The sequence below is a fragment of the Marmota flaviventris genome, chromosome 2 (genome assembly GCF_047511675.1).
Source record: "Marmota flaviventris isolate mMarFla1 chromosome 2, mMarFla1.hap1, whole genome shotgun sequence".
In the NCBI taxonomy this organism is placed as follows: domain Eukaryota; kingdom Metazoa; phylum Chordata; class Mammalia; order Rodentia; family Sciuridae; genus Marmota; species Marmota flaviventris.
In genome coordinates, this window is record NC_092499.1 from 114,348,491 (window position 1) to 114,365,574 (window position 17,084).

A 17,084-nucleotide genomic window follows, 5' to 3' on the forward strand; every position below is an offset into this window, starting at 1 on the left:
AGAGGATTAATCTTGACCAAGGTGCAGGGAGGAAAGTAGATCTAGAGAGGTAGACCTGGGAGAAGCGGGACTTTCACAAGCAGGAAACAGGTTAAAGGTGTCCCAGGAAGAGATCTGGCACAGGAGAAGGCCTGGAGGGAATGTATATGGTGGCTTGGAAAACAAAAGTCACCGGGCGTGGCTGGAGCCCTGGGGCGGCACACAGTGAAGAGAGTGGTCAGACAGCAGGATGGAAGGGGACACAGGGACTGAAGAGAAGATGTGGACGCAGCGATCAGCTGAACTTGGAAGGGACGCCTGTGCTTCTCAAGCCATCTGAGCACAAACCAGGGCCCAGGGACCAGAGGAGGGGAGTTAGGAGGAGGGCGGGGTCTTGGTGGCTCTGTGGAGGAGCCCCTGCAGACTGGGATTAGGATCTGTGGACCAGAGGGGAGCGGCCAGGCAGGGAGGGTCTCGCGGGGGCTGCTGATGCCGAGACGAGGAGATGAGGTCCTCTGAGCCAGAGGAGCTGGGCTTTCACTCCAGCTGCCAGGCCAGCTGCTCCCAGAGCCAGGCTCAGAGCCCCCCTTACCCCTCAGGTGTCTGCTCCGGAGCCTCAGGCAAGGGTCTTGTCATGGTAGTCCTGAGGCTGGAGCCCAGCGGCTCCTGAAGAAGGACAGGGTCTTTGCCACGCAGGTCCCCAACCTGCCCTCCTACCACGTCACCAACAGCCCTGGTTTTACAGGGGAGGAAACTGAGGCTCCGAGCCACAGCAGACTGAGAGCTCAGCTCCAGCACACACCCAGGATTTAAGCACAGCCTCGCCTCTGTGCAGGGCCGCGCTGGCCACTGGGGACTCATGCAGGGGAGGCCTCCCTGCCCCAGGCCTGGGCGCAGTGGGAGAGCCAAGCTGTGCTCCTGGCTGGGATCCTTTGATGAGTCCCTGAGACACCTCCTGTGACGCATTCTAGCCAGGATGGTCAACTCACTGTGCACCAAAGACAACATCCAGAGCCAGGGTCGGGAGGCCAGTCAGCAAGGCACTGGGCCCCGAACCAGGGCTGGGGAGGCTCCGGCCCAACGGGGCCAGAAAAACCCTTGCAGCAGCCACAGCCTCCCCCAGGAGAGCCAGGAGCTGCTCCCAGCCCTCAACTCCTCTTGCACCTCAACGCTGAACATTCAGAGGACAATGAAGGGTTCCAGCCAGCCCCCCTGCTCCCTAGCTCCTCTCCCAGCCCTGAGAAATCGCCTATGGCATGGGTCCCCATGTCCACCAGGGCAGGAGGAGGGCCTTGGAATCTAACCTCCATCCCTGCAGGATGCATGGCACATAGCTGAGCCCCTTCTCAGGGGGCCACGTCCTGAGGGAAGGATGGGAGCCATAACTCTCCCTGGCATCTGGCAGAATCCAGTTCTTTCTGCCGCTGGGTGATGTCACCTATTGTTGAAGGGCTGTGCTTTTTATAGCTTCTGCTGCAGCTAGGGAGGGCGGCTGGCAGGCGGCAGGGAAAGGCGCTATCGCTTTCCAAGCCTCGTGCTCCCTCTTCTCTGGGGGGCCAGCAGCAGGAGGGGAGAGAGAGAGAGGGAGAAAAAGAGAGAGAGAGAGAGAGAGAGAGAGAGAGAGAGAGAGAGAGAGAGAGAGAGAGAGAGGTTTCTGACATCTCAAGGAGAAGGGGGGAGTAGGGAGAGGGAGGGTCTTCCTGGTGGGCCCAGCTCAGCATCTTTCTTTTGCCTTGTCTTCAAGCTCCTCCATCCAGTGGAGACCGCCCCTCCCCAGGAGCTTGATGGGATGGGGCAGCATGTCAGTCCTACAGGAAGCCACCCATCCTGCCTCCTGCCACCAGAGTGACAGAGAGAGAGGGGCGAGGGAGACTCAGAGATGAGAGGGGAACTCTGATAGCCTCAGAGAAAGCAGCAGTGTGGCCCTGGTTAAGCAGGCTCAGGAGTCCACAGGTTCAAACCCTGGCTCTGCCACTTCCCAGGTCTATGACCTTGGACTAGTTTTTTTTTTTTTTTTTTAACCCCTCTGGGCACCAGCTGCCCTACTATAAAGAGGGCTCATACTGGGCTCACAGGGAAAACTAAATAAATGTGAATGTGATTCTCGGCTACTAAGAGTCTCATCAGTAATAACTGTGACTCTCTTCTCCTCAAGTAGGGACATAAAAGTTTAAATAACTCACCCCAGTCATGGGTGGCCAGAAGGCTGGGTGGGAGTCAGAGATCCGGGCTCCCAGGCCAGCGCTCTGCCCCACACACCTCATTCTTATTCGTGGAGCTTTCTTTGCTAGTTTCCCAAAAAAGACCAACCGAATGCTGAGTCTTGCAATTCAGGAGAGAAGCCCCCACCAAGTCTCCCTCCCAACTCATGATTAAAGGGGTGATCCATCTACCCAGCCCACCATTGCCTGCTCCCCCAGGTTGGGGGTGATCTACTGCTGGACTTAGTGATCATAGGTAGTGTTATGCTCGAATTCGGGACCCCCAAAAGACCACCAGAGACCAAGATCGATGTAAACAGCAAAGAGGTGTTTATTGCGAGCTAGCTCGGTCCTCTGCACACACACCGCAACTGGTGACTCTGAGAGGCCCGAGCCCAGGGTTTGCAGCAGTTTTATACACTCTTTGGGGAAGGCAGGGACTTCACATACATCATAGCATCTCTTAGCAAATCATCACACACCGCAGGAAAATCATAAAACAACTCTTAACATTGATTAGCACAATCACTGGAACAAGTTGGTAAGGGTGATTGGTTACTACAAGAGGGGTTTCCTTTGAACTGATTGGTTTAGGCCACGAGGGGAGTACTGCTGAACTACATGGTTTCCCAACATGTTATCAACCACCATAAACTACTGGGAGGGTCATCTGGCATCCCAAGTATTTCCCTGTCTCATGCTGATTGGTGGCTGCTAGGGGGCTGCTATGGATCCCCACCTAGCCTGACTGAGGCAGGGACACTTGGCGCAGCAGATCTCTCCTGTTATTTGTAGATAAACAACTCAGTAGGTTGGGTATGTGCCTAGGAGTGCTCTGTAGGTCTTTCCAAGGACAAGGGTCATGCCCCCTTCCTTGGACAGGCTTTGCTCTGAGGTAGAGGCTGGTTTTTCAGTAGCCTTCTGGACCCCTGGATTCTTCCATTTTTTCACTCATTCTGCAAGTCTATCTTGGAAGTGCCAGGACACACATGAATTTTATTTTATTTTATTTTTGGTACTGGGGATTTAACCCAGGAGCACTTTACCACAGTGCTACATCCCTTTTTTATTGTTTATTTTGAGACCAGGTCTCACCAAGTTGCTGAGGCTGACCTTGAACTTGTGATCCCCCTGCCTCAGCCTCCTGAGTCCCTGGGATCACAGGCATGTGCCACTGCATGTGGCTCAGACAGCATGAATCAAAAGAACTTACCCCATAGGGTGAAGCTGACCATCCCAAGTTCATACAGGAAGGGTGATTTTGAGATACAGTCATGCGCTGCGTGCGTAATGACATTTCCATTGATGAAGGATCACATTTGCAGCCCTGGTCCCATAAAATTATAATTGGACTGGAAAATGCTGATTGGCCAGCAATGCTGTCATAATGTCAAAGCATTCCTCACGTGTCTGTGGTGTAAACAAACCTACTGCACTGCCAGTCATGTGGAAAGTACAGCACCTGCTATTAGCACCGGACATGATACTTGATATGACAGCAGACAACTGTAGTACTGGTTTACATATTTACTCAATTGCACATGTTATTTCAGCGTGTACTCCTTCTACTAATGAAATTAAAAGTTCCCTGTAAAACAGCCCGGGACAGATCATTCAGCAGGGATTCCTGAAGAGGCATTGTCACCACAGGAGGTGACAGCTCCCTGGTGTCCCTTCCCCTGGAGACCCTCGGTGGGGGGATGGAGATCTGGAGTGGAAGTCAGTGGTTGTGATGATCCTGCCCCTGTGTGGACTGAGGCTGGTGCCTGTGTCCTGTCTTACTTTTCAACACAAAAAGTTTAGAAATTTAAAAAATAAAAAAAAAGAGAGAGAACTTTAAAAATAGAAAAGCTTATAATTGATATGAGGCTCGCTTAAGCCTATCTTCTAGTTTATTACTGAAAAGAGGAAATTATCTTTTCTTTTTCTTTTTTTCTGTTTTTGGTACTGGGGATTGAACCCAGGGGTGCTAAACCACCAACCCACATCCCCAGCTGTTTTAAAATATTTTACTTAAAGACAGGGTCTCATTGGATTGCTCGGGGCCTCTCTAAATTGCTGAGGCTAACTGTGAACGTGCAATCCTCCTGCCTCCACCTCCAGAGCCCCTGGGATCACAGGTGTGCGTCACTGTGCTAGGCTAGGAAATCACCTTTCAGTGAACTGAGTACAGCCCCAGTGTGCAGCGTTGGCAATGTCCACGGTAGAGCAAAGCCAAGGCCTTGACTCTCACCACTGGCTCCCTGACTCCCCCACCCCACCCCCACCCCACCCCTACCCCAGCAACTCCAACTACACGCTCCTGCCATAGTGAGGGCCCTGTGCAGGCGCACTGGTTTTTAATCTTTTATACCATATTTTTACCTTGCCTTTTCTATATTTAGGTACGTTCAGATACACAGATACTTGTGCTCTGATTGCCCACGGCATTCGGTACAGGAGCATGCCGCACAGGCTGGCCGGGGAGCAGCAGCTTCCCCACAGGGCCCACAGTGTGAAGTAGTGCCCCCCATCCAAGGGTGTGTAAGGGCACTCTGGGATGTTTGCATGATGAGGAAATCGCCTAACAATGCAGGTCTCACGAGTGAGACGTGATTGAATTGGGGCTGGGCAGCTGCTCCATTTCCTGGGATAGATAAGCAGAAGGACAGATCCGTCCCTCTTGAGGTGGTTGGATCTGATCCAGGGCAGCAGGGACTTGTAGCAACCCCCTCCCAGGACTCTGGCAGCAGATGTTCAAGCATGCTTCTTTCTCCAGGTCCCAGTTAGTGTCTCCCGCCTCCAGGGGTTTGATGTGATTTGTCTCACGTTGTTGGGAAACAGTGAGGTGGTCAGAACATGGAAGCATCAAGGTAGACTTTGCGATTCAACCCCTGGTTTACGTGAGCGACAATGAACTCAGTCTCTAGTACTAAGCAGAACAGTGGACAAGAACTGAGTAGGTCAGAATTCCAGGGCCCTCCTGGCTCTGAGCAAGATCCTCCAGCTGCTCTCTTCTCCCTGTGGGATGTGGGACTGCTGCTATGCTCTTGACCCCAGGCAAGGTTAAACCCCAGTAGTGGTTAGTTGCAAAACCTGGGATCAATGTCTGCATACTATATAGTACAGCTTAACTGGATGTTTACAGAGGGTTTTTTACTTTCTTGTTCCTCCCAACACTACAGAGGGGTTTTGTTTTTGTCATTATTGTTTTTCCAAAAAAGTTGATAATAAGTTTAAATTTAAATCTTACTCCACGTACTTTGGCCCACTGTGAATTCCAGCTTTTCTTCTGAGCTCCTATGCTGCATTTATAATATAAGTGTAAATAGTGTATAGTAAATACAGTATAGTAAATAGTAACTGTTTGCTGCAGTCGTGTAACAAGCAGATCCTTTAAATGGAGCATGGTTTCCCTTAGGAACACTGTCTTTTGGAGGCCCTCACTAGGTCCTGGCCCTAAGTCATCCCCCCTAAAGTGTCAGAAAACAGAGATACAACCAAATACCTCCAATCTGAGATCATGAAAGTTTTGTTGTTGTTGTTGTTGTTTGTTTTTGTGGTGCTGAGGATCGAACCTAGTGCCTTACATGTGGCAGGCAAGTGATCTACCACTGAGCCCCAGTCCCAGCCCCTGGCCTAACATTTTAAAGATGCAATTTATAGCCAGGCCTGGTGGAGCACTCCTGTAATCCCAGATACTTGGGTAGTTCGAGGCCAACCTGGGCAACTTAGCAACATTTTTCCCAAAATAAACTTGAAAGGGGGTGGGGGTGTAGCTCAGTGATAGAGGATCTGCATATCTTGGGCAAGATAGAGTTCAATCCCCACTACTGAAAGAAAGGACAGAAGGAAGGAAGGAAGGAAGGAAGGAAGGGAGGGAGGGAAGGAGGGAGGGAGGGAGGAAGGAAGGAAGGAAGGAAGGAAGGAAGGAAGGAAGGAAGGAAGGAAAGAAACTTCATACCAAATGTACTGACCATACAGGGGGCAAAAAAAATGCACATGAAAAATAAAAATCACATCTAAGTTTGACCCATATGAAAAGTTGTATATAATCCTTAATTAATATTAAGTAAGCATCCTTAGGAATTATCAAGTCCTTGGTAATCTGGTAGTGCATATATTTTGTCTTTATTAGGTCTCCATGGCAACTTTGTCGTATGGGTATAATTATCCTTCAGTGAAAAGACTGACACTCAGGCTAAGTGACTTGGCCAAAGTCTCCTGCCAGTAAGGTCAGAGCCTGGTCTGGAACAGCGCAGGAGAGCACAGAGCTCTTACTTTGTTGACCAGCAGCTCTGCCCCACCCCCACTCCCCACGTGTGGGTGTTTGGTCTCTAGGCCACCCTGTCAGCTGCCTTTACTGCGTCTGCACACGTCTACTGTCTCCTCAAAAGACCCTGGGCTCCCAGAGACCCTGGACTGTCCCCTGGGGGCACAGGGCAGGGTGGAATATTCTCTTGGATGGAACAGAACAGTTAAACCGGCTCTGACCCAGGCGCTCACCAAGGGGCAGCCCCGGGCACCGCTGGCCTGCAGCAGAGATTGGTTGTTTTGCCACTTCTCCTCCCCACCCCTTCCTCCCTGAAATCCTGTTTGGCAGACTATTGACTTTCCTGTCCAATCCAAGTGACCTCCCAGAGGTCAGATTCACAGTGCTCCTCCCACATCCGACCCGTTCTTAGTTTCTAGAGAATCCCTTAAATACTAAAGGCAAGGCTAGGAGGTCCTTTCTCAGTGACTCAGGCCCACTGGGAACTCCAGCGCGACCTCTGAGCTTTAAGAGCATCTGGCACCAACTGTTTGCGGTCGCTGTAGTTCAAGTAGAACAGCCTCCTTCCCACGAACGCATTCAGTGGTGTCAAAAGCAGAAAAGTTTGGGGGATGAACTAATAACGTCTCAATGGGTGGATGAGGAAATCAGGGCCCAGGAAGGGAAGTGGCTGGTATCAAATGGTGACAAGGCAAAGTACCTCTTTCTGTTATATTTATTCATCCTGGTCCCCCAACTCCCGTCTGGGATCCTACATCTAACAACTGTCAGTGAAAACAACTCTGTTGGCTTCTACCTGTAGCCCTTTGATCCATGAGACTTGGATCCAGGCAGGGCCTGCCACCTGGGCACCACCTGCCCTGCTGCAGCCCCTCCTCCATCCCCAGGCTCCCAAGCAGAGCTGTCACCCCAACAAATCAGCTCTTGTGACCCAGAAATGCGGTGTAGATAACCCATGCGTGTACCAGCACTCAGGTCTCTACTTCCTAAACCAAGAGCCAGAGCAGCAGAGGTAACTGGCTCATCCTGTCACTCTCCTAGTGTGTGGGATTGGCACCCGGTGGAAGGAGCATCACACCTGTCCTGATGTCCCTGCCTTGGGCCAGCACGCAGGGACAACCCAGGCTCACCTCAGTTGGCTGCTCATAAGTGAGGTTGTCCTGAGCAAGCGTTCTTTTCCTGAGACTCCAGGCTCAAGCAGAGCATCTTCAGGCCTGGTTCTAACTGGATTCTTAACCATACATTCTTATGAATTTCATGGTTGGGAGGAACTATCCTTATCTCTCAGAGTTTCAGATCTGGTCACAAAAATCTCTTGGGTTCTACCCATCGACATTATTTTGGGCCTGCATTTCTCCTGCAGTGAACAGGTAATTTGCTAAGGAATGTGAGATATCCTGTCCACTTAGGCGGGGCAGGGCTGCAGGTAAATTGCTTCTTGGAAATGAAAACATGTGGGGGTCAGCACTATGGCCATTTTATAGAATTATTCTCTTAACTTCATGTTCCCATATCGTCATCTGTCTGTCCCCTAACATCAAGAGCAGCATGGGATAAGCTCAACATGGGTCCTGTTGACTTATAGGAGTCTTCAAAGATCCCTCACATTGGCGAGGGACAATTTCCTGCCCGCATCACCATGTGCACAGACTGCCTACCATGCTCAAGTAAGGCAAGTCCCTAGACGGAGTCCTTACCCCAACATGCCTGTGATTCTACCTCTCAAAGTCTCATCAATCTGAGTCCAAAAGCTTTTGAGACCTTCCAACCCAAGCACAGACAAGTGTGGCCAATAACACCAGGAAGAATGCCTGGTATTTCTAAGAGTCAAGGAAACGAAAAGCCAAACAACAACCAGATGGTATTTTTGACCTTCCAGATGGGTAAAAATCAGTCTTTTAAAATTTTTTGTCTGCAGTACTAGGTGCTAGGCACTCTCTACCACTGACCCCAAACATTACTAGCCTGCAAAATCAGCAACTTGGGAGGGTGAGAAGATCAGAAGTTCAAGGTCAGCCTCATCAACTTAGCAAAATCCTGTCTCAAAAAAATAAAAAATAAAGGTCCTAGGTGTAGCTGAGTGGTAACATGCCCTGCCATGGAGTTTGACACCAGTGCCACACCTGCAAAGAAAGTACTATTTAGAGGAATAGGTGAAGAAGTGTCCTCAGACTCTGAGGGTAGAAGTAAGGGTGACTTTGGGGAACAATTTTACCATAACTATTTTAAAAAGATGATGCATACCTAGGCATTTGTCCTTCAAGAATATTCACACCATGAACACACTTGTGTGTTCATCATCATACAATGAATTGCAATCGTGAAAAAGTAATGCTCAGAACCCAGATGTCAGTTAATAGAGACTGAGCAAATTCACCTTGGGACAGTCATATAACAGATGTCACTCTGGCCATTTAAAAAGATAAGGTAAACTGGGCACAGTGGTGCACACCTGTAATCCCAGCAACTCAGGAGGCTGAGACAGGCAGATCCCAAATTCAAAGCCAGCCTCAGCAACTTAGCAAGGTCCTATCTCAAAACTGAAAAACTAAAATTAAAAACAGGCTGGGGACGTGGCTGAGTGGCTATAGTTACATGAAAAAATCAAGCTGAAGAACATATGATACAGTTTCTTTTTGGTAAAAAGGAAAGAAGTAAGTGTGTGTGTGTGTGTGTGTGTGTGTGTGTTGTACATGTGTCTAATACAAGCATTAGTCTTCCTGTTTCAAGAGTCACTTTCCTGTGTTACATCTTAGGGACAAAGAAACATGCATACCAGTTGACAGCCAGGTGGTTGTACCTAGCAGCTCGTCCCCAGCCCTCTTCCCGCCATACCCAGATCTGCCCTCATGCCTGCACACCCTTGCGTAGCAACTGTCAAGGAAGACTGTGGGGCATGGCAGGTCCCTCTTCAAGTTTACTTCCCTCCCCAACAGAAATGCCAGGCTTTACTGGAGGGTTGGAGCCACCAAAAGGGATGACAGTGGGGAAATGGGGACAAAAGAACATTTGCAACTGTCCCCTAATTATCAACTTTTTCTGAAGTGTGCATTTGAAGATGATTTTCTGAAACTGAGAAGGGTGCATATGGGGTGACCCCCAGTCCTTGCTTGAACCTGACTTTCTTATCTGAAAACCTCCCAGTCGACTGGTGCGTGAGTCCTGGGGGACACAAGTGTCGGGAAACCTCACTTCTGAGGACTCAGGAGGAAGTGCCTTTTTGCATAGGAGACTTAAAGGAATTCCCTGGAGGTGCTCATTCCTGGTCTTACTCCTCAGGCCCAGAGTCGGCCTTTGGCTGTCCTTATCATGCTCTTTGTGATTATCTGCAGCCTTCACGATTATAACCAATGGCTACTAGGACATACTGACAGAGCATATTAAATTGTCAGTTACCTAGAGTGTTTCTACATTTTCTGTTTAGATGATGTTGCAATGAACATCTTCATGTGCACATTGAATTTTTAGAGTGAAGTTATGGAGTCAAAGAGTCTACTATAAATGTCTTTATGGTTCCTCCTAAAGTTTGCCAAATTGCGTCCAAAAGAGCTCCTCTGATTTATAATACTGCCAACCCCAATGGTATCTACAAGTTCCAGCATAATCTTGCCAACACTGACTCCCCCTCCCCCACCCAGTTGGCTATTTTAGTGGATTTCAAATGGTATCTCAAAGCCAGTTTTCCTGTTTTCTCCTTACTAGCAAGGGTGGAGTTCAGGTTTTCAAAAGAGTTGCTTTAAAGATGTCCAAATTGTAATCCCACCTGCTCTTTCCTTTCCACCTGGTTAGATTCTAATACATAAAATTAATGATGATAATAACAAGAACTGTCCACAGGTCTGTTCAGAGCACCTTCACAAATAGTTGCAACCTTGTCTCATGTTATACCACCAGTACACAAGGCAGAGCCAGGGGCACCCACCCTCCCCACCCCCGCTATATAGATGACACAGTGAGTGACAGAAGCCCACCAGGGTAATGTCAGGAGTCCCAGGGTGCAGGGGGTTATTTGCAGAGAAGGGGCTTAACTCGTCTCTCTTTGGCTACGTGGACTCTCTTCTCCACTGTTCTCTGCATGTCCCAACCTCCTCTTAGCAGATCACCTTTTTCTGCCTCTTTTCAGCATCCACAAGACTGAAAATAGCAACTCCATTCTAGGCTCTGCCCATGTTTTAGGCTCAGTGACTCCAAGCCAAGTCACTCCCCCGAGTCCATCACCTCTCAGGACAGACTGGGACCTCCCAGCCTCCCAGATGCATTTCCCCCAACTCAAGTGTCCCTACTGGGTTGGGCACAGAGTGGGGGCCCAGGCCATGAGGAACCATCAGGAGCTGGGGCTGAGGAGAGAAGAAGGAAGGCAGATTCTCATGGAAGGCTGTGAGGTGGAGGTGAAGATAGGCTTTCTACTCCAGCGCTTGCTAAAAGCTGCATGCACATGGTCCTGAACCTGGCTGACCCCAGCAACATCTGCATGCCAGGAATCATCTTTTTAGGTCTGCAGAGACTTCTTAGAGTAAAACTCCCAAAGGCAAAGGGGAGCTGATCTCCTCTCTGGCCACTCTTGGCACCTTCCCAGAGGCCTCTGGTCAGGCTTCACCTATTGCCCGGAACCAGGAGGTGCCTCACTTGGCCAGCCCTGGAAAGCTGGGTATCCCAGGAAAAGAACCCTCATCATCAACTCCTCTCCCTGTCCGCCCAGCCAAAGCCCTCGGTTCCCCTCTGCAGGTGCGGATCTGGGAGATCCCTGAGGGTGGGCTGAAGCGGAACATGACGGAGGCGCTCCTGGAGCTCCACGGACACAGCCGGCGCGTGGGGCTGGTCGAGTGGCACCCCACCACCAACAACATCCTGTTCAGCGCAGGCTACGACTACAAGGTGCACAGCAGGGCGGGGCAGTGGGGCAGAGTCAATCAGTGGGAAGGGGTAGGGAGAGAGAAGGGGATGTTTGGGGATCTATAGGGAGGCCTTTTCCTAAGCATGTTCACTACTGTGGTCTCATTCATTCATTCATTCTCTCATTCATTTACTACACACGACTGAGCGTCTCACATGCACCCCATTGTTCCTGGGGTCCACAGGGGCTAGAGGCATCTTTCCTGCCTTCTCTGGTGGTTGATGAACTGGAGGGAAGAAAATAGAGCCCCATCCCCTGACTCCAAGCATGCCCTCCACAGAGGGGTGCCAGCCACCTGGGACCAGGCAAGGAATATTAGTGCATCTGTATAACCAGACGCGTCAGCTTTTCTGAATAGAACTCAATGTCACCAGGCTGCAGCCCAGCACACAGCAGCCTCTGCACGAGGTGTTTCTCCCAGGGCAACCAGGGGTGCATCGAGGACAGACGCCCACACTAGAGCAGCGGCTGACCCCCCTGCTGCGTTTCTGCCTTCTCAGGTCCTCATCTGGAACCTGGACGTGGGCGAGCCGGTGAAGATGATCGACTGCCACACTGATGTGATCCTCTGCATGTCCTTCAACACCGACGGCAGCCTGCTCACCACCACCTGCAAGGACAAGAAGCTGCGCGTGATCGAGCCCCGCTCTGGCCGCGTTCTGCAGGTGGAACCCCACATTTTTTTGAGGTGGGGGGAGAAGGTGTTGGGCCTGGGGCTCCGCTTTCTACCAGGCCTGGAGGAAGAGGTTGTGCTGGGGCCCTCCTCTCACACTCTGGTGGTCACCTGTTCCAGCCCATCTGCTCTGGCAGCTTCTCTGCTTGTAGGAGTCCTGCCTTGTTCTGGGTGGGAAGGGACCCAGTACCTTTTCCTGTTCCCACTTCACCTGCCTCCTCCAGATGGGATTCTTCTGGCCTGTTGGGATGACATCTTAAGCACATGAATCCCCAGGTGTCAACCAACTCCCATCATGGGCATAGAAGGAGGAGACTTTGGACTCACTGCCCAGCCACCTGCCTGGGATGAGCTGGGGAAATGGCTCAGGGAACCATCCTCACAGAAGGCTCCAAGTGGGGAGGTTGGTGGTGACCTTAGCTCTACTTTTGGTCTTTGAATGTCCTGAGTCTGAAGTGTGAGGAAGGGGGTAGGTTCCATTCAAGAGTAACAAATGAACATTTCTTGAGCACCTACTGTATGCCATTCACTGGGCTGCATAGCATGGAAAATATGGAAGCCATTGAAGGTTTGCCTACCATATAAGAGAGATCAGTGCTTGACCTGGGTGTGTTAATCTTGGAAGAATCCAAAATTGCAACACCAGAAAGTCATCTTCTACCGGGACTACAGATAAAATAATCCTATTGTTAGTATCATCAGTATTCACCAACATTTACTGGGGGTTGCTGAGTGACAGACACTTGCCAGGCCTCTGCATTGTTACTGCTGTTTGTCCTCAGGACAGCCCTCCCAGGTGGGTACTGTTGCTCTTCCCGTTTTACACATGACAACACTGATCCTTAGGGAGGTTGAGAAACAAATTTCACGGTCCGTGGGGCGGGGCTAGAATTCAAGCCCAGCACCCACACCGAACAGAAAGGGTGCTGGAGCACAGAGGACCGGCCTCCAACTCACAGATGAGGATCCAAGCCCAGGGAGGCCGAAGGCTTCTCCCAGGGTATGCTTTTTTTTTTTTTTCTTTTTTTGGCAGAACTGGGACTAAAGCCCAGATCAAGTGCAGCCAGCCTGGACCTTTGGGCTGCCCCCTGCTCCTTTCCAACCTGGTGCTGACTCACCTGGCGAAGGACTGTGGTGAGTCAGGAGGAACTCAGTGTGGTAGGAGCAGGAGCGCGCTCAGTTAAGAAGGAGCCTCCTGTTGAAACCAGGTTACTGTACATTGAAGCAGCAGTGTCCTGTGTCCTCCTGAGCCTCAGTTTCCTTGTCCTCAAAATGGGGATAATGAGTCCTTCTAACAAGTGTCAGGTTTAAGAGATGCCCTGGTGGGAGCACCTGATACCTGTGTCCCCCCCACCTGGGGGAGGAGGCTTGGTGGAAGTTCACCCCTCCCTGCCCTGTTCCTGCCCACAGAGGCCTGGCTTTCTGGTTCCCGGGGCTCCCTTGCTCCACAGCACCTGTGTTCATTTCCTGTCGCTGCTACAAAAACTCACCACAGATGAGGTGGCTTAAAACAACAGAACTGTGTTCTTTCGCAGCTCTGGAGGCCAGATGCCCCAGATCGAGATGTCAGCGGGGCCAAACGCGCTCCAGAGGCTGTGGGGGAGGATCCATTCTGACCTCTTCCAGCTTCTGCGCCTGCTGGCTGCCTTGACTGTGGCTGCAGCACTCTGGTATCCGTTGCCGTGGTCACCTGGCCTCCCCTCGCGTCTGTATACTCATCTTTCTCTTACAAGGACACTTGTGATGTCATTTAGGGCCCACCTATATAATCCGGGGTACCCCTCATCTCAGGATCCTTAACCTAATTACGTCTGCAAGGACCCTTTTTGCAGCTGGGCATGGTGGCGCGCACCTGTAATCCCAGCGGCTTGGGAGGCTAAGACAGGAAGATCGTGAGTTCAAAGCCAGCCTCAGCAATTTAGCGAGGCCCTAAGCAACTCAGGAAGACCCTGTCTCTAAATAAAATATAAAAAAAGGGCTGGGGATGTGGCTCAGCGGTTAAGTGCCCCTGAGTTCAATCCCCCGTATTTTTTTAAAAAGAGGATCCTTTCTCCAAATAAGCCAACATCCATAGTATCCTGGGATTAGGATGATATCTCCTGTGGGCGCAATTCAGCCACTATAGTACCTGAAAGTTGGGGTCCCTGGCTCACTCTCTGCCTGTCCCACCAGGAGGCCAACTGCAAAAACCACCGAGTGAACCGGGTGGTGTTCCTAGGAAACATGAAGCGGCTCCTCACGACAGGGGTCTCCAGGTGGAACACAAGACAGATCGCCCTCTGGGACCAGGTCAGTACAGGGAGGCCAGGTGGTGGGCAGGAAGGGAGCAGGTCACCTAGGCCTGAGCACCTGGGGTCTCTTGTTTCCCAGATGGGGCAAGAATAGAGGTTTATGACTTGGGTTCCTAGGGTCTCTGCTCCATGTGGAAGGGGGGACGAGATATAAGAGAAGGGAAGGGCTAGATGAGGCTCATGTGGTCCTGGGGGATGGACCCATAGATGGTACCTGGACAGGGCCAAGGCTGTGGCCCATCCTCTGGTGGAGAGTGGATCAGGCAGTGCCACCTGGCTGGAGCCTGGATGTGGTACTGATCAGCCCAGACACAGGCTCACATTCCACGTGCACCCCCAGCATGTGCTGGGATTCCGCCCCGCAGTGGGACATGGGTGCGCTGGGCCAAGGCAACTCCTTGCCAAGGCCCGCAGAACCTCCAGGGAGCCAGGTCAGCATTTTCACACTGGGAGTGGGAGCAGAGCATGTCTCCCCTGCCCAGCGCTGCCTCCATCTGTGTGCACGTGTGCCCACGTCCAACTGTGGCCTCCAGCCAGGCCTTGCCGGTCTCCTAGCTGGGTCTGCGGGGTCATGGGGACTTGTGTGTCCAGTCCTTTTGCATATCCTCTCCTCACCTACCGCCTGGCCCAGAGCAGTGGCACAGGCCCGTAAGCAGGCCCCAGAGGTGGGCAGGGAGTAAGGGAGTGGCTTCAACTCTCTGTGCCACTTGAGACAAGACCTATTGTCTCGATTACAAAAGATGATGGTAGGGAGAGGGGGGAGTGGGACTAGGAAAGACAGTAGAATGAATCGGACATTACTATCCTATGCGCATATATGATCACATGACCAATGCGATTCTACATCATGTACAACCAGAAGAATGAGAAGTCGTACTCCATGTATTTATAAAGTATCAAAATGCTCTCTACTATCATGTATAACTAAAAAGAACAATTTTTTTAAAAAAATAAAATAAAGTCTCAGGCTAAGAAAAGCTGCTAAGGCTCAGCAGGACAGAGCGGTCTGGGCCAGAGGGCAGGAAGGCCAGAGAATGAGAACTAGCTGGGTTTGGGCTAAAGGAAGCATTTGGCTTCCATCAGAGGCCACTTCCTCAGGAAGTCAGTTGCCTGTACCCACACAGCCAGCTCTGACAACATCACCAGCGAGTCAGAGACTTTGGAGCTGGCACTGGGCTCAGAGGGCTTTGGGACAATGCCTGCCCACAACTGCAAGATGCTTGACTTCTTTCTCCTGAGTTGGGGTTGAGCTCCAGAGAGATCTGGAGGCCTGCCTGGGGGCACACAGCAAGTAGTGGGTGTGCAGAGGGGACACTGAGAACAAGTCCTTACCTCCTGCTGGGCTTTCCTACTGCCCTGGCTGCTTTTTATGACAGGTGCAACCGTGTCCCCCACTCACAGGACAAGATTTTTAACATCTGAGGGGGACTCTGAGGGCTTTGCTGAGATTCAAGGAGTGATGTACCGTCTTGCCTGGACATAGGCTGACCTGTCCCTGCCTCCCCACAGGAGGACCTGTCCATGCCACTGATTGAGGAAGAAATTGATGGGCTCTCTGGCCTCCTGTTCCCCTTCTATGATGCCGACACCCACATGCTCTACCTGGCTGGAAAGGTAATGTGGGGGGGGGCAACCTGTGGGATACTCCTCCCCCCATGGTACCTTTACCCTCCTAAGAAGAGTCACCCTCACCTCTCTGACTTCCCATGAGTCATCCCAGGTCCTGGGTCTCACTGTGTCCCACCTACAACTGCCCTTAAGTCTACACTCGCTCCTACCCAATTGGCAGTGAGTGAGAATTCCCTGGAAGGTGAGGGGTGCGGGTTGTACGTGGGAGTCAAGCTCAGAGCCCGGAGTGCAGAGACGGTGAGGACCGGTGGGATTCGAAACACCAACAGGCCCCTGGTCAATAGTCTTACTTGTCATAAAAAAAAAAGCTGCCCTGCGCGCACACGCTCCGCCCCATCCCACCTCCGGCCTCCACCTCCAGTCAGTCCCCATGGTAGGACCGCCCAGTGGAGAGCACAGGTCTCTCTGATCTTAGATGAGCTTTGATGCACATCGAGGGCAGCTGTCTTCAGCAGACCCTGGGACCAGGGCCTGCTCAGCCCCCTCTCTGCCATACCGTGCTCACCACCCTCTCTCCTGCCCCCAGGGGGACGGAAATATCCGGTACTATGAGATCAGCACAGAGAAGCCCTACCTGAGTTACCTCATGGAGTTCCGCTCACCAGCCCCACAGAAAGGCCTAGGTAAGGGGGCCCAGAGGCTGCCTGGACATTTGCCTCGTGGATCACCCTCTTCCTTAAAAAGGAAAAACCAGACTCAGAAGGCCACCATCACGGACAAGTCAGAGTGGAACCTGCAGTGCTGGCAATTGGGAGGGTCAGCTGGCCCTTCCTCAGCCAGCCAGTCACTGCTCCATCGACCAGCTCGGTCATTCCATGGCATTGTGTCCACTGGCATCCATGCTGAGCAGCAGCCTTCAGGGGCTGCTGTGTCTTCATTCCTGACTGCAGATGAGGAGACGGAGCCCTAAGTGGGTCTGACATGCGTGGAAGGTAGTTCAGTAACTAAGGTCCAAGGCAGGGACTAGACGCAAGCCCCTTCCTGAGGTGCTGGGAAGTCAGAACCCCAACCCCAGGAGCGGTCTGTCCCTGCCTGATAGGGCAGGAAGTCATGCCAGGTGTGTCCCCTCACTCAGCCCCAAGTTGCCCAGGGTCTCAGAGGGCCCAGACTTGGCAGGGTGTGAGAGTCAGGCAAACTGATCTCAGACACCACATTCTCCTACCAC

At 51.6% G+C, this 17,084-nt stretch overlaps 1 protein-coding gene across 3 annotated transcripts in view; it reads left to right on the forward strand.

The window, feature by feature from the left end:
- The window catches only part of Coro2b (coronin 2B), a 136,459-nt gene that overhangs the window by 109,583 nt on the left and 9,792 nt on the right, over window positions 1-17,084 (forward strand). For all 3 annotated transcript variants that reach the window (XM_071608425.1, XM_071608424.1, XM_027926044.3), the window contains exons 4-8: window positions 11,158-11,307; window positions 11,827-11,991; window positions 14,172-14,288; window positions 15,800-15,904; window positions 16,446-16,542. In XM_071608425.1, the coding sequence (XP_071464526.1) occupies window positions 11,158-11,307; window positions 11,827-11,991; window positions 14,172-14,288; window positions 15,800-15,904; window positions 16,446-16,542 (634 nt within the window). The remainder of the gene's footprint in view (window positions 1-11,157; window positions 11,308-11,826; window positions 11,992-14,171; window positions 14,289-15,799; window positions 15,905-16,445; window positions 16,543-17,084) is intronic.